The sequence below is a fragment of the Tupaia chinensis genome, unplaced genomic scaffold (genome assembly GCF_000334495.1).
Source record: "Tupaia chinensis unplaced genomic scaffold, TupChi_1.0 Scaffold000361_2, whole genome shotgun sequence".
Lineage (NCBI taxonomy): Eukaryota > Metazoa > Chordata > Mammalia > Scandentia > Tupaiidae > Tupaia > Tupaia belangeri.
The window spans coordinates 5,645,379-5,669,670 of record NW_006159858.1 but is presented as its reverse complement, the minus strand read 5'-3'; the positions used below and the strand labels follow the sequence as shown (position 1 = coordinate 5,669,670).

At 40.2% G+C, this 24,292-nt stretch overlaps 1 protein-coding gene across 11 annotated transcripts in view; it reads right to left on the bottom strand.

Annotated features, from left to right (window-relative positions):
• The window catches only part of ABI2 (abl interactor 2), a 101,232-nt gene extending 91,635 nt beyond the window's left edge, over positions 1-9,597 (bottom strand). For all 11 annotated transcript variants that reach the window (XM_006153064.3, XM_006153068.3, XM_006153071.3 and 8 more), the window contains exon 1: positions 9,431-9,597. In XM_006153064.3, the coding sequence (XP_006153126.1) occupies positions 9,431-9,547 (117 nt within the window). In that variant the 5' untranslated portion in view covers positions 9,548-9,597. The remainder of the gene's footprint in view (positions 1-9,430) is intronic.
• Between the last annotated feature and the right edge of the window lie 14,695 nt (positions 9,598-24,292).

The window sequence follows — 24,292 nt, the reverse complement described above, 5'->3', positions numbered from 1 at the left end:
CCCTACTGTGCAGTCCTGATGCCTTTTATTAAAGATTGCTCAACTAGATATGTATGAGTGTACTTATTGGCTCTCTAATCTGTTCATTGGTCTGAATGTCACTTTTATGACATCATCATACTGTTTGATTAGTGTAGCTTTATAATATAGTTTGAATCAGGTAGTGTGATAGCTCCAACTTTGTTCTCCTTACTCAAGATTGCTTTGGGTCAGAGTCTTTTGTGGTTCCATATAAATTTCAGGACTGTTTTTTTCTTTTTTTGTGAAAAATGCCACTGGAATTTTGATAGGGATTGTACTGAATCTCTAAATGGCTTTGGGTAGAATCGACATTTTATCAATATTCTTCTCATCGATTAATACAGAATATGTTTCCATTTATATGTTCCTTCTTCAATTACCAACTGTCACAACTTTTGGTGAACAGAGCTTTCATCTCCTACATTAAATTTATTCTTAAGTATTTTATTCTTTTTGATGCTACTGTAAACAGGACTGTTTTCTTAATTTCTTTTTCACATAATTGATGGCATAAGAAACGCAACTGTTTCTTTATATTGACTTTGTATCCTACAACTTTACTGAGTTCATTTATCAGTTCTAAATTTTCTGGGAGTCTCTCTATATAAGAACTTGCATTTTGCAAATAGAGACAATTTAATTTCTTCCTTAGCATTTTGGGTGCCTTTTTCCCCCTTTCCTAGCCAGTTCGGCTAGGATTTCCAGGACAGTGTAGTACTATGCTGAACAGAACTAGAGAGTAGGCACCTCTGTCTTGTTTCTGATTTTACAGAAAAAGCTTTCAGCTTTTCATGGTTGAAGATGATGTTAGCTATGGGCTCATCACACAGGGCCCTTTGAGCTATCACTAGCATCTATCAGAATGGCTAGAATTTTAAAATATGACAAAACCAAATGCTGACAAGGATGCAGAACAATTGAAACTTTGCTGTTGGAATGCAAAATGATACAATCATTTGGGAGTTCAGAAGTTTCTGTAAAATTAAACATACATTTACCTTATGACTGAATAATCCCACTGTTAGATACGTCAAGTCAAAAAGCAAGATGTGATAGATTACCCAAGCCCTGGTTAGATTCAAGAAGTCCACTATTTAGAGAACTAAAGAAGAGCAGTAAAATGTGCAACCCTTATGCAGACCAACACCCACACAAAAGGATAACTACAAGATAAATGATGTAGCTGAGTAAATGCTCTTCTGCAGCTGAGGTTTTATAGTCTGCAGTTGTTTCCTAAAAGGATGCAACAGAAAGTCTCATTTCATCAGAACTAGGAGGTGATGAGAAACTGTACTATAACACAGCTAGATAAGAACGTAAGAGAAGGCTTCATAGCAGCTCCTCACAAGCCTCTCTTAAACTCATTACAAGACCACAAGGACTCCACCAAGACTTGGATTAGCAGCAATTCAAGCAGTAGGAGCCCTATGCTGATCCATGCAACATGGTCAGGATGCAAGAGCAGAGCTGTTCCCTAAATTTATGCAAAATATGAAGATGGGTGTCCCACCAACACATGTATGCAAATGTTTATAGCTGCAGTCATCACTGGCTAAAACTAGTAACAACCCAGAAGTCCATCAACTGGTGAATGGATAAACAGTGACTCTTCTGCATACTACTTTATTGGGTTGTAGGAAAAGTCAAGATATATTTTTTCTGGCTTTTTTAAATGCAAAAATGTGTCATGACTTTTCCGACGATCTAACAGACTATTATTCAGCCTTAAGAAGAAATGAACTACTCTCATAACACAATAACATTGGTGATTTTCAAACACATTATATAAAGTGGTAAAAGTCAAGTGCCAGGTGTGATGCAGCGGTAACACAACTGAGCCCAAATGAAAAAGGACCTGGGTTCATGTCTCAGGACCTCCCTGAGGACGCTGTGTGCACACCAAGGCCCATGATCCAGATTGGATCAGACTGGGCAAGGCTGGGAATGAATCACAGCTTGAAGACCCTGTTGAGGCTGTCTCCCCAACCTCCAGAAAAATAAACAAACTTAAAAATATAAAGTTAATGCAAAATGCTTCATACTGTATAATTCTATTTACACAGCATTCTAGGAGGGAAAAAACTACAGGGATAAAAAAATGTGTCAGTGTTTGCTAAAGACTGGGAGAGGAAAGAAAAGATTTACTACAAAGACAAAGAAATTTTATATTATGATGGTTATATGACTATGTAAGTTCATCAAAATTCAAAGAATTTCACACCTTAAAAAGGTGTTGTGGGGCCAGCAGGTGGCAATGGTGGTTAAGGGACCTGGACTCACATGGCTGACCGTGGTTCAAGTCCCAGACTTGGTGACTTGCTTTCTCACTATCTCTGTCTCTCTCTCTGTCCCTCTCTGATCAAATTATAATAAAGTTTATTTCTTATTTAACTTTTATTTATTTTTTAAATTTATTTTTAATTTGACCAGAGAGGGACAGAGAGAGAGAAGAGAAAGTAAGAAAGCTGCCAGGTTCAGGACTCAAACTGCAGTCAGCCATGTAGGAGTCCAGCACCCCTAACAAAACCACCAAAACACCTGCGAGCCCTTGAATAAAATAATTATTGGGGGGAAAAAAAAAGGTGTTGTACTAAATAAAAAACTATTTAAAAAAAAAAAAGAAAAAGTCTGCTGAGAAGTTAGAAGTGGGTTGTTGGGAAACTCACACTGGGCACATGTGCATGTGTGCCCAAAATCCCAGGAGGATAGTGGAGGAGAAGAGACAAGTGTGGCCATCTTGTGGGTAATTTCTCACTTCCCTTCTCACTGCCTATGCCCGTCTCTCTGGAGAATGCATCCACCCTTACAGCAAAAAAGCTTAAAAAAAAAAAGATTGCACTTATACTGACACCATATACTAGTAAATGTCTTGTTTTTGTTTGTTTGTTTGTTTGTTTTTTAAGAGTTTTGCCATGGGATGCCTGAGCTCAGTGGAGAGAGACAGAAAGTGAGAAGTCATCCCTGAGGGTCTGGTCACACCACAATCCCTTCTCTATTCTCTTCTCAGGATTCCGGGCAGTACGCCCATACAGCCAGTGTAATTTTCAAGCCACCAGGTATGGGACTCGAACCATGGTCAGCCATGTGAGAGTCCAGCACTTTAACCACCACACCCTCTACTGGCCCCAATTCCCTGTATTTTAAAAGAAAAGAAACACCAAAAAAAAACCAAAAACCCTCACATTCAAATACACATTCACTATATGTTCTATACATGAGTAAATCAATTTGGCTTATAAATTATTCTCTGGGAGGAAAGAAGACCCTGAATAAAACAAACCTATCACACATTTACACATTAACCACACCAAGAAACAAATAAAAGCAAATGGAAAGTTTATGAATTGTTGAGGTAAACGGCAATTTTGTACCAGGAAGCTCTTCAAGGAAGGGCAAAATGTGGTAGGATAAGAGCATTTGCAGGAACAAAGGGAATTACCAGGCTACTTAAGCACCCTGGACAAGAAGTCATAGGAAGTACAGAAATGACAAAATTTTAAAAAGAGCAAGAGGCTCAGAATATAATTTAGCCTACTTTTGCAATCTGTCAAAAGTCTTGATAACTAATTTGTCACTGAAAACCCATTTTTTTTTTTTTTGGAGAGATTTTTGCTATAGGGTGCATGCGCTCGCCAGACAGACAGAGACATAGAGACAGAAAGCGAGAAATCACCCCCCAGGGGGGATGGTCACGCTGCAATCCCTTCTCCTCCATTCTCCTCTTGGGATCTTGGGCACGCACGCACATGCGCCCGGCGTGAGTTTTATGCCCCAGGTCTGGGACGCGAACCGCGGTCAACTACGTGGGAGTCCAGTGACATAGCCATTACGCTAACTGCTGGTTCCCTGAAAACCCATTCTTAAAATAATTCTGTGCTGGGGCCAGCCAGTGGCATGGTGCTGAAGGTGCTAGACACTCCTATATGGCCAAACACGGTTCAAGTCCTAGACTTGATGGCTTGGTTTTTCATTTTCTCTCTCTCTGTGTGTCTCTCTCTGGTTAAATTTAAAATGAATGAATAAATAAAATTAAATAAGTAATTCTTAAAAAAAAAAAAAAATTTCTGCTGGAGGAGCCAGCAGGTAGCCGATGTGCCACTGAGTTAGCTTGTTGTGCTTTCTCTTTGTCTCTGTCTGTTTCCCCTCACCCCCCTTAAGTGCATGTGCCCACTGGCAATTAAAAAAAATTATTCCATAATATGAAAATTAAGAATTTACCAGGGCCTGCAGGTGGCAAGGTGTTAAGGCGTGTTAAGACATTGGGCTCCCACATGGCTGAACAAGGTCCCGGACCTGGTGGCTTGCTTTCTCATTTTCCCTTTCTCTCTCTGGTCAAATTAAAAATGATAATGATAAATAATTCTTTTTTAAAAAGAATTTACCTGAATTTTTTTTTTCTAAAAATACTTTCTTTGGAATAGTAGGAGACTTTAAAATTTTTTGTTGGAGGGTGCAGATGCCCATAAGAGTCAGAGAGAGAGAGAGAGAAAGTGAGAAAGTATCATTCATGGGGGATGGTCATGCTGCAGTGCCTTCTCCATCTGTCCTTTTAGGATTTTAGGCGTGCGTGCACATGAGCCTGGTGTTTTTCAGGCTGCTGGGTCTCGTAATCAAACTGTGCAGTCAGCCTTACAGGATCTAGCTGCCTCTTAACCACCATGCCTCTAGCTAGCCTATGTTTCTTCTCTCGAGATAGATACTCCTGGGCTAGTTTTGTGGCCTACTGGTCAAGGCAGCAATGTGCATGCCCAGAATCTCAAAAAAGTAGGGAGAGATGGAGAAGGGATTGTGGAGTGACCACTTCCCTTGGAGTGTGCTTTCTCCTCTTCCTCTCGCTCTCTTTCTTTGGAGAGCACACATACCCTCTAGGCAAAAAAGAAAAAGAAAAAAGATAGATACTATGAGAATAAATTAAAAACTTCACAAAAGGTTTAAAAGATAATAGAATCATGGCTTATTATCAGTTCAATAAAAAAAATTACTGAAAAAGTAAAAAGATTAAATCTTTTATTTAATAATTATTAAAAACACATGCTCATTCTTGAAAAAATTATTAGAAAATACTGGTAGATATTAAGGAAGAAATTAAAAATTGCCCAGTCATCTTTCATATATATCTGATCTTTGGACCGTGAAGTCTTTATTTTTTTCTGGGGAGGGGGCACACCCTAACAGGGTCTTAAGGCCATAATCCATCTCCAGTCTCAGCTGGGCTAGGTCACAGGTCTAAATGCATCTGACATGCTCAGGGATGTCTCAGGATATGAAACAGGACCCTTCCTATGTGGGTCTAGTTGCATTACCTCTGGGCCATCGCCCATCCCATACGTTTTTTTGTTTTGTTTTGTTTTTTTAATTAAAGAATTATTTACTGGGGAACAGCAGATGGTGTAGTAGTTAAGAGGCTGGACTGACACAGAGTCGACTGCAGTGAGAGTCCTGGACTGGTGGCCTGAAACTCATGCTGGGAACATGTGTGTACATGCCCAAAATCCCGGGAGGAGAATGGAAAAGAGGGGACTGCAGTGTGTCCAGCCCCCGGGGTGGGTGATTTCTTTCTCTCTCTCTCTCTCTCTCTCTCTCTCTCTATCTCTCTTTGGTAAGAATATGGGCTCTGTAGCAAAAAAATCTCTGAAAAAAAAATTTACTTAATTTTATTTATCATTATTATTTTTACTTTGCTACATGGCTCATGTGTTCACCGAGCATGCACCTATCAAGCCAGGATTTGAACTGTGGGATCCAGCTTTCCCAACCACTGCACCATGGGCAGTTCTGATTCTGCTTTTAATTCAAACAATGGACAATGTGATTTCACTATATATATGTGAATTGTCACTTTAAAAAGCTATTGACTTTCCTTTATTTAACAACACAAAATTAAATATGAACAAGCTGGCCTTTCAGATTGACTTTAAAAAAAGTAAAGAATATAAACTTAATTCATCTACCAAAACATTAACAAGATCCACGTTATTACAAAATCCTTCTACTTGCAAAAATGCAGACTTAAAGTTAATCATAATTTTTTTTAAATTCCTGGATGTTTTCTACTAGATTTAACATTCTATGTTTTTATGAATAAATGAAGAAAGCAAGCATAGGTCTTACATGTGCGGTACTCCAAAAAAGAAAGTCTTTACCAACTACTAAATCACTTTTATAGGCTAAAAATAAAGAAAATCAACTTGGTAAATAACAATAAATTGTATTTATATTTTTTTCACATTTTAGAAAAAATATTTTGACTATTATGTTTTCTAGAGGTTGAAATAATAAAAACTATCTAAATTTTTATTAAAGATTATTTAAAATTTGTTAAGATTAACTGCATTAGTAACCTGGAAAACAACTACTGGGTCATCAGAAGTCATGAGGTATTTTTTCTGTTTTTCAACTGGTATATTTTCTGTTACAAAAATACATCATGACTTCCGATGACCCAATATTTACAAAAACGCATCATGACTTGCGATGACCCAATATTTACAACAATGCACCATCTGCAGGTTTTCTGTGTGTTTATAGAGACAATATCTGGTCACTTATATTGCTGATGACATTTCTGCATAGTACTTTTCTAAGAAATAATTTAAACAGTAAAATTGTCTTCAGGAAGTGCATTTCCCCTCCTTTACTCAATTTTCACACTAAATATAACCCACATTTAAAATATTCTTTCTTATCTGAATTACTGCTTGACATTCCTAGGCATAAAACCAGTCGTTTTAAAACACTGAGCAAAAACACTTACTGTAAATCATAACAGACTTCTCTTTTTTCTGCTTTATAGGTGCAAATTACATTTCACACAATAAAATAAGTGGCATTGGGCTAGTTAACTTGAGCTAGTAGCTAGGAGATGATGCTAACAAGACTCAATTGACCATCTGATCATGGATCCCACCAGTTAACTTTCCACAGGCAGCAGTAAAATCCCTGCTGGTCAGTTATGTGGTCACAAAGAGAGCCAGCCAAAAGTACAGCTGGGTCAGCACAAATCCACTATCACCGTGCTCTATTTATCAATTTTACTACAGTAAGTCATGTAAGAGCTATCCTGGGAGAGTGCATCAATAATATATGCACTGGATCCTGAAATAGATGTTAATCTAAGAGGTTAAAGTGTAAAATCTATTTCAGATCTTAAATTCAAGAAACTAGTTTGTCTCTTCCTATTAAGTCAATATTTATGCTTTAAATTTTAAAATGCCACCACACTAAATTTTGATTCCTAATCCTAAAACAGGTAACGGAGACAGTACTATTCTTTTCAACTGAACCCTTTAACCTTTCTAATCCATTCACTTTCCATCTTTATGTAGCAACTACAACCTAAGAGGAATCATACCTTCAAAGTATATAAAAATCATCTTCCAAAGAGACAAATATGCTTCTATTAACTTTTGGTAATAACTACCGTACTATCACATTTTTACTCCCAATTTCTCTTCTGATGTACCAGTTTTCCATAATATCCTGCACAAGGCAATGGAATAACCACTTCAGTCCTTTAGGTTTTGCCTTCCCTAGAAACTTAATTCCCACTTGTAGTCCCACTAGAGACTAAATTAATTTTATGGTATTCACTGCTTGCAGATCAGCCTTTCCTACTAACCAGGCTAAAAAACGGTAGACACTAGGTGAGTACCATCAACCCTTGACACAGTCCTGGGCCAAAGAAGACACTTGAATGTACTTAGTGAAAAACTGAGCAACTGAATCTTTGATTCCTTCTTAGCCCACTCAGTGTCAGAAAAGTACTCTACAAATAAGGACATTTGTCTTTTTTGTAGTTTTTGCTATAAAGTGCCTGGGCTCACCAGAGAGGGAAAGTGAGCAATCTTCCCCCTGGGGTGGTGGCCACACTGAAGTATCTTCTCCAGTCTCTTCTCCGGATTTTAGGCAAGGACACATGCGCACATAGGGGCCAGCCTGATTTTCAATGCACCAGTTCTGGACTCAACTGAGAAGCTGGCCATGAGAGGGATCCAACGCCTTAACATCCACGCCACCTGCTGGCCCCATCATTTTATGTATTAATCTTTGACCCAAACACATTACTTTCCGACTAGCTGTACTTTCAACTGCCTTTTTGGAGGGAAAAGGTTAGGATTATGTCTGGTTCATTCTCCAATACAAATGTTCCCTACAAAATACAGAAGGGGGAAAAAAGATAGTACAGACTTAATAACACAATCCTGATAACCATATGGTTCTTACATTTATGAAGCCATAAATTGTAACGCCTGTTTCTTTTTTTAAATTTACACTAAGACTTGAAAATGCTCTCCAATATAGCTCATGTTAAGAAGAATACCTAGAGAGATGGGGTTGGGAGCAAGAGAAAACAAAACAAACAAACAAAAAAAAAGATGGTGAAGAAACAGTTTAACATATTGCTTCCATTTCCACCTTTATCCCAAGAGAATTTAAATGAGAAAAAAAAAATGGAGGCAGAACCTAAAATTCAGAATAATCCATCAAGAAAAGATGCTAGATTTGCAAACCATGCATGTTTAACTTGCTATCCTTTCAAGTAATTTTTAAAGGAGGATTTTTTTTTAATCTACAGAATCTTCTGCTTCATCCAGGAGCAGCTGGATTTCATCCTCACCCGATATCCCCCCGCCTCCACACACCCTGCTACCACTAAGAGTTCCAGTGCCAAACCACCACAGCAAAAAAATTAAACCATGAGGTTCGCTTTCCTAATTCTCTGTGAAAAACTGTCACAGTCACAGTTCTTTTACCCACAGGAAAATTACCTGTTCTAACGGGACAGGGAAATTAGCTATCCTAACGGGCCTAGGGGTTAAAAACCAGCTCATTATCCTGCAGCTTCCAATGCTCCATAGAGGGGGGAAAAAAGGCATTAACTTCCAACAAGGGACAATTGCTCATCTTATCGCATCCCCTTTACAAAATAAAGGTTTTTTGAAGTATCCCCAGGAACAGAAAAGAGGCATTTCACTTTACAGCAATAGAGATCCTTGAAAATCCCACAGAATGTGGGGGCGGTGGGGTACCCCATCAATCCCCCACCCCTCTGCCACACGGGGACGCAGGATTCCGATAAATAGAAAATGCCAGTCTCGGCCTCCACCGCCCTCCGGAACACAGACCGGCCAGAGTGCGGGGGCGGCGGAGGGCAGGAGCGGCGGGAGGCGGGACGCGACACTCGCACCGCGCCGAGGCTCCCGGCTTTTAGAAATGTTTTCCAGCTTCGATTTCCTCCCGGCGGAGGGTTCTCATCCCTTCCCCTCGGCTGGGCTGTGTCCCCGCGGCGGCCTCGGCCCCGCGCGCCCTGCCCCCCGAGGCGCACGGTCCCCGGTTGGCGGTGGGGTGTCCCCACGCGCCCCTCATCACCCCGAGACCCGGCGCACTCAAGCCGGGGGCCGCGTCGCACCTGAATGTAGTTGTTCTCGCAGTAATCGGCCACCCGTTCCAGATTCGTGTAACTGTCGAAGAGGGCCCGGCGGCCCCCCGGGATTTCCTCTTCCAGCAGCATCTGCAGCTCCGCCATCTTCACATCCTCCTCCTCCTCCTCATACAGCCTGCAGAGGTAGCGGCAGCGCGAGCCGACGGACTGCGAGGACGGTCACCGCGGCGACGGCCGGCCGGGCACGCGCACGCGCGCTCCCTCGCCACCGCCCCCGGGCTCCCGAAAAAGATTCCCACCCTCGCCCGCGCCGCCCGCCCCTCCCCCACTTCCGGCGTCTCCTAGCGACGGCGGGGTGGGGGCCGGGATGCGCCCGGGCTCCGGCGCGCGGTTAACCCTTCGGCCCCCCGCAGGTTGCGCGGCTCCGGACGTCCCCTCCGCGGCCTTTGTTAGCCCGGCCGGAGGAGCTGCCCTGCTACCCTGGCCTCCTGCCCCGGCGGTCCTCACCCAAGGGTCGAACCCCTGCAGAGGTCGTGGGCGTAAGGACCCTCGCAGGCCTCTCTCTGCTAGCGACTGGAAGCTGAAGGAGCTCTCAGCCTCGGCTCTTGGGGTCCTTCCCTGAGAGGTCACACCGCATCTGGGCAGGGATAAAGCGCACAGAACTTCCCTGCCGCGCTCAGCGCCACCTGACTTCTCATCTTTCTCATGGTCTTTGACCTCGTCCTCTTTTCCACAAAGTCAGTTTCTTAGTCCCACCTTTCCCCCACTCTCGCCTTTTTGCATTTATTTACCCACTTAGGCTGTGCTTCCCTGCCAGGGTAAATTATTAGTCCCTATTCCGTTCTGGTTTGCCAGTCTCCTGGGCAAAAAAATAAATAAATAAAAATAAAAATGTCTTTTTGTGCTTACTTTTTCTTTGATTCGCTTCCTCACTGACAACACGCCTATTTTTTTTTTTTTTTGATCATTTCTCTGGTTCCATTCGCTTCACCGTCATTTTTTGTGGATTCAGTATTCAAGTTATAGGGAACGGTTTTGCTGGTACTTGTTTCATTCTGCTACGTGGATAAGATAAAAAGTTTGTGTGAAAATGGTTACATAGATATAATAAAGTTTATGTGAAAACTTGAAAATGTTAAATTCTACACGAATTCAAGGTAGATTATTTTGAACTCAGTTAAATTTTTTTATTCCTAAGATACTAGTTTTTCTCCTAAATCTGACCCCGCACAGTCATGTCGAAAAACTGAAATTCCTGGCAACTGCTGAGATAGTAAGCCAGGATCTTTATTGCAGCGGGGAACGTCAAGGTTGACTCCAGGCGATACCACCATAAACGTGCACTTTGTAATAGAGTCCATTGTTTTCAACCCTCGACTTGTTTTGGTCATCTCTTGGCGCTCCTGCAGTGAATCCTTTTTTCCTTTCTTTGGATGATGAGGAAACTCATCTTTCCGAAAAATATTTCAGTGCTATACTACTGCAAGTTTCTGGAGCAAATCCTAATGTTACTATTCATATAGTATGATATGTACATCAGCAAAATATTTTTTTTCTGTGGAACCCATATTGAAGGATACTGAACATGTTAGTCTAGGCAATTGGTTTTTTAATTCTTAAACATTTTAAACATCTATATTAATGGTTCTCAAACTTAAGTGAGGAACTTGTTAAAAATGAAAGCTAGGGCTAAGTGGTGGCACAGAGGTAAAATGGGACACTCCGCAGTGCTGATCCTCCTGGGAAGGTTCCAGGTTCATGTCTAGGGGAGACCTCACTGAGTACATTGGGCACCCTCATGCCCATGATCTGGACTGGCTGAAGTTGGTGAATCGCAACAAGACCCTATATAGCAGGCCCTCCTGTAATAAATACTTTAAAAGAAAAAAAAAAAAAGAAAAGAAAAGAAAGCTGTAAGGTCAAACTTTAGAGGATCATTAGATTTTTATTATTATTATTATTATTACAGAGATTTTTGCTATAGGGCTTATGCACTCGCAGGAGAGACACAGACAAAGAGACAAAAAAGGAGAAATCACCCCTCAGGGGCAATGGCCATGCTGCAATCTCTTCTCCACCATTCTCTCTGGATTCTGGGTATGCACACACACCTACCCACTGTGAGTTTTAAGCCACCAGTTCCAGGACTTGAACCACGGTGGACTACGTGGGAGTCTGGTGACGTAACCGTTATGCCATCTGCTGATCCCAGGAGATTCATTGGTTTGAGAGCAGGAGTGATGGAATGAGATAGCTACTTAAATAGCACAGAAACTTCCTTCAGTGAAGGATGCATGTGAATAACAGAGTGAATTAAACAAATATTAGATCAAGCAAACTTTTCTTTCAGACTGAAAGTCACTGAATCAAAAATACTGTTATTGAATTTTAAGAATCCCATCAAATGATTTAAATGGCAAACTTTTGCCATTATACTTAACTCCTACCTGGCGTTTTTTAAAATACTGCTTAGTAAGTAGCCCTTAAGAAAATGTCCCTAAGGAATGATTCATCAACCTAGGAATTACAGAGAAAAGATTCTAGTACTTTCTCTAATTAATTTGTAATACTCTTTTCAGACTTCAGTTTCTTTATTGAAAAACCAAAGGGTTAAATTCAGGTCAGTAGTTCTCAAACTCTAGGGGGCTTGAAATCACCTACGGGACTCTTAAAACAGATTGCTGGGCCCCAATCCCAGACAATCTGATTTAATTGGTCTGGCCCAATTTATATTTTTAACGAGTTCTCAGGTGATATCTCTGAAATTACCCTGCTGGCTCTGAAGGCCTATGATTCCAATTTCTGGCATTTGGGAATCTCCACCAAGTGAAAATGAACACTCAGCAGAATCTACAGATGGAAACACATAAACACTTAGGCTGCTACCAAGATTGGTTAACCAAAAGGAAAACAACTATAAAAATCTATAGAAGGGTATATAGTTTCTAGGATCAATGACAGAACTGTGTACCTCATGAAAATACTACTCTATTCCCAAAATTGTATAAATTGATAAAGGTAATTAATTTAAATCTGTTCATTTTGAACTTACTAGATCAATTGATTTGATAATATAAAGAGTGACAGTTGTAACAAGTCATGTTTCTTGAGAACTTCTCCATATAAACATAAATACACTGCCTCTGAGACAACAGACTTATTTCAAGAACTCCAGCATAAGATTTTTAATTATATATTTCTTTTTTTTCTAAAAATTATTTCATTTTATTTATCATTATTTTATTTTTTAAATTTGCTACAGGGCATGGGCACTCACCGGGGGGAAACAGACAGAGAGAGGAAGTAAGCCACCAGGTCCAGGACTTGAACCATGGTCAGTCATGTGGGAGTCCAGCACCTTAACCACCACACCACCTGCTGGCCCTGCATTTCAAATATACCTATTTATGAAGTCGTGAAGTTATACTACATCTTGAAAGTCTTTTGTAAGTTTATCCCAGGCTCACCTGCCTGGTGATAACAGTTGGTAGCAAATTGAATTGCAGTGCTGGAAGCTACATGCCAAACATGGATTCAGATCCCAGCTCAGGTAGAAAACATACCAGACATGAGCTTGGATACTCAGAGTCCTGAGAAGTTGGAGGGCTCCAGAAAGGGGATCACAGTGTGATAGAGACCCTGTCGAGGTGCCCCCAGCACACTTCTCCCTCTCTCAAGCACTGGCACACATATGTAGTCTCCCTACCACAAAAAAACTTTGAAAATACATATTTTAAAATTTATTCCAATGTTTTAAAAGTTATGAGCCCCTTTTAAGTATCATCTAAGATAAGCACATCTTACCTTCAAAAATCATTACTTCTAAGACCCAAGCCATAACGCGGTGGTTAAGCACTGTACACAGGGAGCCAGCTCCCATATGACCGACCGTGATTCAAATCAGCCCTGGTGGCTTTGCAGGGCACCTGTTTGCCCAAAATCCAGATGGGATGGAGAAATGAAGGAAAAAGGATTGTGACATGACCAGGACTTACTGGAGGGTGCTTTCTTTTACTCTCTGAAAATGAAAAGAAAAAAAACATTACTTCTGTATATCATTTAATAGTCCTTGCTTTATCACATAACTGGCTATGTAATCATTTTTCATTAATCACGAGCCTGATCTCCTATATAAGAACAAGTTGCTGCCCATTTCAGACTCAGATGCGTCAAACGAAAGGCAAATTACATATAATTCATTACATACTGAATGACTTCTCTCCTATCTTGGAAAATCCAAAGTGTTCACTTACTCACTCCTCAAATTTAGGGTGGACTCATTATGGAAAAAGAACAGAAAACAATGCTGAAGGCAGAGACTAGTTTGAAGACTATTAAATCAATCCAGATAAGAATTGATGGTGATCTGCAGGGAGAGCAGATGCAAAGAATTGGACGGAGTAATAAATATTTAGGAGGTAAAATCAATAGGAGTTGGTGAATTATTGAATATTGAAGTTAATGGAGAGAGGATCAGGGCTGTTGATCAGGTTGCTGCCTTGAGCACCTCAGAAGCTGGTGGTATTTACATGTAAATTACGTAATATTGCACACACCCATAAGAACCTCCCATTTATATTCATTATCTGTATGTTCTGATTATTGTTATCTAAGACACTGGTACAAAGAATACCTTGTTGGGCTCTGTGTTGCTTTTATGCTACTTTTGTTAAGGTATTTTTCTCTCTTTTTTGGATTTTATTTTCACAAATAAAATTTCTCAGTAAGTAAAAATCCTCAAGTATATCATTTTTTGTCCCCTCAGACAATGAAGGGAGGAGTGGTAAGGATAACATGTACTCAGTGCCTACCATGTGCCAGGCATTCGTTGAACATTTCACATAAATTAATTCTCACAATAAATATCGCAAAGTAGATTTCATTATCTCCATTTACGCCCTCAAAAACCAAGGGTTAGGGAACAAACTTAAATGTAATTAAAAGTCATAGAGGTGGCAATTACACACAGTTTTGATTTTTAAAATGTAAAATGTTTTTATTTCCCATTACCAGATACTAAACCACACTTCTGTTTATTTCAGCTCTATAAACACAGTGTTTGGCACATAGATGCTAATAATGCCTATTGAATATTCATTGCATAACCTCTTTTTGCTTTAAAAAGAAAGGTTAATTACTTTTCAACTGAAGCAACTCTTCAGTACTTAAAGGCATTCATTATGAGTAGGTTTTCTTTTTCTTCTCAAGGCTGAAAAACAATTTATTGCATCCATTGTTCTTCACTGTACAGTTCACAGAATTATGGAATGTGAAAATTGGAGAACACCTCAGACATGATTTTTTTGTGTAATTTTGCTATAGGGCGTGTGCACTTGGCACTGAGAGTGAGAAAGCAACCCTTAGGGGTCATGGACACCCTGTAATCCCTACTCCTCCATTCTCCCCTCAGGATTTTTTATTTTGTTTAAAGAATTATTTTATTTAACTTTATTTATTTATTTATCTATTTTAATTTGACCAGAGAGGGACAGAGCAAGAAAATGAGAGAGAAAGTGAGAAAGCAAGCTGCCAGGTCCATGACTTGAACCGCAGTCAGCTATGAGGGAGTCTAACATCCTTAACCACCACACCATCTGCCAGCCCCTCCCCTCAGGATTTTGAACACATACACACACACACACACACACACACACACACCCCTAGTGTGTTTTCAAGCTGCCAGGTCCAGGACTTGAACCACAGTCGGCCATGTGGGATCCAGCTGCCTTAATCACCATGCCACAGGTTTGTCCTCTTAGAAATTATCTAAGGGGGTGGGTAGGTGGCATGGTGGTTAAGGGCGCTGGATTCCCACCTGGCCAACCCAATTTCTGGCATTTGGGAATCTCCACCAAGTGAAAATGAACACTCAGCAGAATCTACAGATGGAAACACATAAACACTTAGGCTGCTACCAAGATTGGTTAACCAAAAGGAAAACAACTATAAAAATCTATAGAAGGGTATATAGTTACTAGGATCAATGACAGAACTGTGTACCTCATGAAAATACTACTCTATTCCCAAAATTGTATAAATTGATAAAGGTAATTAATTTAAATCTGTTCATTTTGAACTTACTAGATCAATTGATTTGATAATATAAAGAGTGACAGTTGTAACAAGTCATGTTTCTTGAGAACTTCTCCATATAAACATAAATACACTGCCTCTGAGACAACAGACTTATTTCAAGAACTCCAGCATAAGATTTTTAATTATATATTTCTTTTTTTTCTAAAAATTATTTCATTTTATTTATCATTATTTTATTTTTTAAATTTGCTACAGGGCATGGGCACTCACCGGGGGGAAACAGACAGAGAGAGGAAGTAAGCCACCAGGTCCAGGACTTGAACCATGGTCAGTCATGTGGGAGTCCAGCACCTTAACCACCACACCACCTGCTGGCCCTGCATTTCAAATATACCTATTTATGAAGTCGTGAAGTTATACTACATCTTGAAAGTCTTTTGTAAGTTTATCCCAGGCTCACCTGCCTGGTGATAACAGTTGGTAGCAAATTGAATTGCAGTGCTGGAAGCTACATGCCAAACATGGATTCAGATCCCAGCTCAGGTAGAAAACATACCAGACATGAGCTTGGATACTCAGAGTCCTGAGAAGTTGGAGGGCTCCAGAAAGGGGATCACAGTGTGATAGAGACCCTGTCGAGGTGCCCCCAGCACACTTCTCCCTCTCTCAAGCACTGGCACACATATGTAGTCTCCCTACCACAAAAAAACTTTGAAAATACATATTTTAAAATTTATTCCAATGTTTTAAAAGTTATGAGCCCCTTTTAAGTATCATCTAAGATAAGCACATCTTACCTTCAAAAATCATTACTTCTAAGACCCAAGCCATAACGCGGTGGTTAAGCACTGTACACAGGGAGCCAGCTCCCATATGACCGACCGTGATTCAAATCAGCCCTGGTGGCTTTGCAGGGCACCTGTTTGCCCAAAATCCAGATGGGATGGAGAAATGAAGGAAAAAGGATTGTGACATGACCAGGACTTACTGGAGGGTGCTTTCTTTTACTCTCTGAAAATGAAAAGAAAAAAAACATTACTTCTGTATATCATTTAATAGTCCTTGCTTTATCACATAACTGGCTATGTAATCATTTTTCATTAATCACGAGCCTGATCTCCTATATAAGAACAAGTTGCTGCCCATTTCAGACTCAGATGCGTCAAACGAAAGGCAAATTACATATAATTCATTACATACTGAATGACTTCTCTCCTATCTTGGAAAATCCAAAGTGTTCACTTACTCACTCCTCAAATTTAGGGTGGACTCATTATGGAAAAAGAACAGAAAACAATGCTGAAGGCAGAGACTAGTTTGAAGACTATTAAATCAATCCAGATAAGAATTGATGGTGATCTGCAGGGAGAGCAGATGCAAAGAATTGGACGGAGTAATAAATATTTAGGAGGTAAAATCAATAGGAGTTGGTGAATTATTGAATATTGAAGTTAATGGAGAGAGGATCAGGGCTGTTGATCAGGTTGCTGCCTTGAGCACCTCAGAAGCTGGTGGTATTTACATGTAAATTACGTAATATTGCACACACCCATAAGAACCTCCCATTTATATTCATTATCTGTATGTTCTGATTATTGTTATCTAAGACACTGGTACAAAGAATACCTTGTTGGGCTCTGTGTTGCTTTTATGCTACTTTTGTTAAGGTATTTTTCTCTCTTTTTTGGATTTTATTTTCACAAATAAAATTTCTCAGTAAGTAAAAATCCTCAAGTATATCATTTTTTGTCCCCTCAGACAATGAAGGGAGGAGTGGTAAGGATAACATGTACTCAGTGCCTACCATGTGCCAGGCATTCGTTGAACATTTCACATAAATTAATTCTCACAATAAATATCGCAAAGTAGATTTCATTATCTCCATTTACGCCCTCAAAAACCAAGGGTTAGGGAACAAACTTAAATGTAATTAAAAGTCATAGAGGTGGCAATTACACACAGTTTTGATTTTTAAAATGTAAAATGTTTTTATTTCCCATTACCAGATACTAAACCACACTTCTGTTTATTTCAGCTCTATAAACACAGTGTTTGGCACATAGATGCTAATAATGCCTATTGAATATTCATTGCATAACCTCTTTTTGCTTTAAAAAGAAAGGTTAATTACTTTTCAACTGAAGCAACTCTTCAGTACTTAAAGGCATTCATTATGAGTAGGTTTTCTTTTTCTTCTCAAGGCTGAAAAACAATTTATTGCATCCATTGTTCTTCACTGTACAGTTCACAGAATTATGGAATGTGAAAATTGGAGAACACCTCAGACATGATTTTTTTGTGTAATTTTGCTATAGGGCGTGTGCACTTGGCACTGAGAGTGAGAAAGCAACCCTTAGGGGTCATGGACACCCTGTAATCCCTACTCCTCCATTCTCCCCTCAGGATTTTTTATTTTGTTTAAAGAATTATTTTATTTAACTTTATTTATTTATTTATCTATTTTAATTTGACCAGAGAGGGACAGAGCAAGAAAATGAGAGAGAAAGTGAGAAAGCAAGCTGCCAGGTCCATGACTTGAACCGCAGTCAGCTATGAGGGAGTCTAACATCCTTAACCACCACACCATCTGCCAGCCCCTCCCCTCAGGATTTTGAACACATACACACACACACACACACACACTTGGGTACCTGTAATTCCAGTGACACAGGGAGCCTAATGTAAGAAGATTGTGACACAATGAGACCCTGTCTTTAAAACCATTTTCTAGCTGAGCCTTATAGACACAACTGTAGGAGCTAGCAGGTGGGATGGTGGTGAAGGGTGCTGGATTCCCACCTGGCCAACCATGATTCGAGTCACAGACCTGGAGACTTGCTTTCTCACTTTTCCTCTCTTGCATTATTTTCTTTTTTTTTTTTTCAAGAGAGATTTTTGCTATAGGGCACACGCACTTACCAGAAAAAGAGGCACAGAGAAACAGAAAGTGAGAAATTGCCCCTTTTCCTCCATTATCCCTTTGGGATCTTGGGCACTCACACACCCAGCATGAATTTTAAGCTGCTGGGTCCAGGACTACAACTGCAGTAGAGTATGTGGGACTCCAGTGATATAACCATTACGCCATCTGCTGGTCCCGCATCTGGTGTGATATTCAAGCCACCAGGTCTGGGACTCAAGCTGCAGCTGGCCACGTGGGAGTCCAACACCTTTACCACACCAAATGCTGGCCCCAAATCCAAGGACTTTAACAATGTCTTTTCTTTATTCATAATGGAGCTAATGTGAATGCATGAAGGAGAGAGAGAGAGAAAGAGAGAAGAAACCCTCCACAGTGTCTGGTCACACCACCATCATCCCTTTCCTCCAGTCAACCCGGCACTCATGCACATGTACAGCAAGTCCCAGGCTAACTGGGTTAGGAATTCTAACCGTAGTCACCATCAGAACCTAGCATCTCAGAAGCCACACCACAGTACCAACCATGAATCCAGTTCTTACCCTTACAGGTAGCTATTTCCTTCCAGAGCCTTCACAATCCTTGAAGGATGAATCCCAAACTGAACTCAGTGGTCCATATTCAAAACAAAAAGGACACTAGACAATAATCCCAATACAAGTTTTTAGTAACCTGACAACCTAATTCTAAAGTTCATCTATTAAAATAAATACAAAAAAAAAAATAGAGTAACTGGGACATTTTCGAAAAAGACTATTCAGGGAGAAAACTTGTGGTTCTAGGGCCAGCAGATGGCATGGTGGTTAAGGACACTGGACTCCCACATGACCAACCACTGTTCAAGTCCCAGACCTGGTGTAGTGGTTTGCTTGCTCTCTCTCTCTCTCTCTCTCTCTCTCTTGCCTTCTCCCTCTCTGGTAAAATTAAAATAAATAAATAAAATTAAATAATTCTTTTTAAAAAAGTGTGGCTATAAGTGAAAAAAGCATATATAGAGTAAATAAAATTACAGCATAGTATAAAAAAGTAAAAACAGCAATCCTAGTAAATGTAATAATTAAACATGTGATAAAGGTAAGCAACATTTCAAAGAGAAGTAAAAAGTGCTATAACAACTGGATGACAGTTGGAAAACAGTTAAGTTAGAACATGACACAAACATAAATACCATATAAATTCAAGATTTAAAGTTTAGGGACCAGCAGTTAGCGTAATGACTGTGTCGCTGGACTCACACGTAGTCAACCATGGTTCGAGTCCCAGACCCGGTGGCTTAAACTCACGTCAGGCGCATGTGCGTGCGTGCCCAAGATCCCGAGAGGAGAATGGAGGAGAAGGGATTGCGGCGTGGCCATCCCCCCTGGGGGGTGATTTCTTGCTTTCTGTCTCTCTGTCTCTCTCTGTCTGTCTGGCGAGCACACACGCCCTATAGCAAAAACCTCTCCAAAAAAAAAAAGATAATAAAGTTTAAAAAAAAGTTAAAAGAAGGAGCCAACTCTGTGGCTTGGTTGTTAAGGAGCCTATATGGCTGACCACATGGTTCAAATCCCAGACCTGGCAGCTTGAGAAACACTGAGTTCATAGGCCTGCATGCCCAAATTCCTGACAGGATGGAGACATGAAGAAAGAATTACAGCATGACCTAGTCACATTGGGGGGTGCTTTTTCATATTCTTTCTCTCTCTCTCTTTTTCCCCACCCCTATAAGTATACATGCCCTATTGCAAATTAAATTTTTTTTGGGGGGGAGAGGTTTTTGCTATAGGGCGCGTGCGCTCACCAGACAGACAGAGAGAGACAGAGAGACAGAAAGCAAGAAATCACCCCCCAGAGGGAGATGGCCACGCCACAATCCCTTCTCCTCCGCACTCCTCTCGGGATCTTGGGAACGCACGCACACGCACCTCGCGTGAATTTTAAGCCACCGGGTCCAGGATGTGAATCGCGGTCGTCTATGTGGGAGTCCAGCGACATAGCCATTATGCTAACTGCTGGTCCCTGCAAATTAAAATTTTAAAAGGGGACAGCAGTTGGCATGATGGTTAAAAGTGCTAGACTCCCACATGGCTACTGCGGTTCGAATCTCGGACCTGACAGCTTGCTTTCTCACTTTCCCTTTCTCTTTCTGATCAAATTGAAAAATAATAGTAAACAGAGTTAAATTTAAAAAAAAAAAAAAAAAAAAAAAAAAAAAAAGCTGAACAAGTCAAGGCCAAGAGGAAATCCTAATGTCTTACCCTGTAAACTTCACTTAGCTGTTCAGAGCCACTATCAGTATACTTTAAATTTGACCATTTGTGAATATACCTTAAAAGACTAGTCACAAGGCTGTATTAAGAAACTGTCAATTCCTTCTGCTAAAAGAAGAGGCACTGTCCTTGGGATTCTTCTAATATAGATCATCCTAGTAACTCTATCCTTAAATGGGAAAATTAAGGTAAAGCACATAGTACAATGATAGTACGGGCCGTAATAAATAAATGTCGTAAAACTGAACTGTTTATGGTGTTTATCTTACAACATCTAGAATGCAAACTCATTTACTCCAGACCTCTCAGATTTCTCCTGCGCACCACGGCTTATGATACCCGTAAGTTGTTTTCATCATTACGCTTCTGCTCAAAAATGTTCAGTCTTAGGACTGGCAGGTTATGTGGGGATAAAGGCGCTGGACTCTCACATGGTCAGCTGTGCTTCAAGCCCCAGACCTGGCTGCTTGCTTTCTCACTTTCCTTTTGTCTTTCTCTGTCTCTCTCTGGTCAAATTTCGAAATAATAAGGGGCCAGCTGCTGACATGCTGGTTAAGGCACTGGAATTCCCACATGGCTGACCATGGTTTGAATCCTGGACCTGGCAGCTTGCTCCCTCACCCTCTCTCTCTCTCTCTGCCGGTCTTTCTCTGGCAAAAACTCATGTGAAATAACAATAACGATAAATAAAAATTTTAAAAATAATAAGTAAAATAAATAATTCTTTATTATTTTTTATCTTATTTTATTTCAAGTTCTTATATACATTCAATCACGTCATTTAGTTTGCAAAGTGAATATTCCAACACGTTTACATTTCTCCCCAGTCCAGTTGATAATGCTATAAACTTCAACAGATAATACCCCATTTCTCTGTCCCATTAATGCTTTGCCTCTCCATTTTTCTCGTTAATGTCCTTCCTCAGACTCTATTCCTTCTCCCATGCTCTTCCCACACGATATCTGGTATTCACAATCATTTACTGTGTTTCTATATCCTTTAGTCATTCAGCTTCGGTCATATAGTGCGGAAAGTCGGTATTTATTAAGTGGGGACATACAATATCTCTCCTTCATAGCCTGGCTTGCTTCAATCAGCAGTAAATCTTCCATATTTATCCACTTTCTGTCAAAAGCCAGGATCTTGTTTTTTTATGGCTGAGTAGTGTTCCATAGAGTATATGTGTCATAGTTTTTCAATCCATTCATCTGTTCGTGGGCATTTGGGTTGGTTCCATGTCTTAGCAATTGTGAATTATGCCGCAATAAACATTGATGTGTAATTAAAGAAATAATTCTTTTTAAAAATATGCTCAAACTCCCTTTCAAATTACATCAACCTCTCAACTTTAGTGGGGTTTTTTTGAGAGGTTTTTTGCTATAGAGCATGTGCGCTCTCCAGAAAGACAAAGAGACACAGAGACAGAAAGCGAGAAATCACCCCCCAGGGGAGATGGCCACGCCACAATCTCTTCTCCTCCATTCTCCTCCATTCTCCTCCCGGGATCCTGGGCACGCATGTACATGGGCCCGGCATGAGTTTAAGCCCCGGGTCTGGGACTCGAAACACGGTCGACTACATGGGAGTTCAGAGACATAGCCATTACGCTAACTGCTGGTCTCAACTTTCATGTGTTTTTAAAGAATTACTTTATTTTATTTATTCATGCATCATTTGTTTTAATTTGACCAGAGAGAGAAAGAGATTGAGAGAGAGAGGAAAAGTAAGAAAGCAAACCACTAGATCTTGGACTCGAACTACGGTTAGCCATGTGGGAATGTCCAGCGCCTTAACCACCACACCACCTGCTGGTCCCCCAAATGTTTTTTGTTTTTAAACTACCAGAGGACATGTATGCTTGCAAGAGAAAGAAAGAGAGCGAGCACTCTCCAGTGGGATGCGGTCATACCACAGTCTTTTTCTGTCAGTTCCTCTTTCCTGTCAGGATTTTGGGCATATATCCACACATGCTGGGCATGTTTTTAAGCTACCAAGGCCAAGATTCAAAGCACACTCAGCCAAGAGGGATCTGGTTCCCTTAACCACTGTGTAAGCGACTGGTTGTAGTGGTCTCAACATTATTAAGAGTGTCAATATGTAATGTTACTGTATTTATTTTCTCATTTATACTTTAATTTAGAGAAAAAATATCTATGGCACCCAAAGAACAAGGCCAACCTGTTTTACATCCACACAATGGCAGCTTCTGCAATATTTACCCCTCTTCCTGGTTTTACACCAGATGCTGACAAACTACTAAATGTGAAACCACTAAATAACAAAGTCTTCCTTCTTCATGAAGATGTTTTACCTTGAGGGGAATTTCAATAGTTATCAACAGTTTTCTGGCCTCAATATGATCCTATCAGGCAATATCGAATTGGAGGTGCACATCCATGTGAAATGTAAAAGAATTCCCTTTTATGCAATTACGTTCTCTGTAGGCTATTACACAGCACTCAGGAGAAACACAAGCAGTTTTTCACCCAAACAATTACATGGTTAACTGAGTTCTCATCTCACCCCAGAGAAGAAAAAACATTATCAGCAATAAGATAGTTTTATAGTATTTATATACATCTATGGGTTTTAATCAGATTTAAGACAATCTGCAAGGAAATTTTAATACCAAGTGCCTATAACGTGAACATACTAAATCTTTGAAAAGGAAGGTTTCTGCATGTGATCAAAAAAAATAAATAAAAGACTAAAATCTGAGCTTTACATTTTTAGATGGCAACCCAAAACTGGTTTCAATTTTAGGGTTATTTATTTAATGCTTTAAAATGTACCAAATTATTTTTTAAAAAAAAAGTCAAAAGTCTTATTATGCAGCAAAGCTGTGCAACACAGCATTATTCTATACTTTATGCAGTACAGCATCATTTCATACTTTATAGCTCTGTGAATACACATTTTAAGAAATAAGTTAAAAATTACTGGACGAGGTTTCAGCAGGTCAAGGGGACCAGCAGTTAGTGTAATGGCATAGTAGTTAAGGAGCTAGACTCCCTCATAGCTGACCACGGTTTAAATGCTGGAGCTGCTGGCTTGAAACTCATGCCAGGTACATGTGTGTGCGTGTGCCCAAAATCCCGAAAGGAAAATCAGAAGGAATTGTGACATGGCCATCCCCTTTTGGGGGTGATTTCTCACTTTCTCAGTCTCTTTCTGGTAAGCACATATGCTCCATGGCAAAAACCTTAAACAAAAGAAAAAAGATAACTGAAAAATAAAATTATTGGACAAATATATATCCTTTAAAATTAATGTATGAGGCCAGCAGATGGCGTAGTGGTTATGTTGCTGGACTCCCACATGGCTGACCACAGTTTGAGTCTCAGACTCAATGGCTCAAAACTCATGCTGCAAGTGTGTGCACACGTGCCAAAAATTCCAGGAGGAGAATGGAGGAGAAGGGATTGTGGTATGGCTATCCCCCTGGGGGGGGTTTCTTACTTTCCCTCTCTCTGTCTCTGTCTCTGTCTCTCTGGTGAGCGCATGTGCCCTAAGGCAAAAACCTCCTTTTTTTTTTTATTAAATTTATTTATTTATTTAAATTTAACCAGAGAGGGACAGAATGAGAGTGAGAGAGAGAGGGAGGGAAGGAAGGTGAGAAAGCGAGCTGCTAGGTCCAGGACTCAAACTGCAGTCAGTAATGTGGGAGTCCAGCATCCTTAACC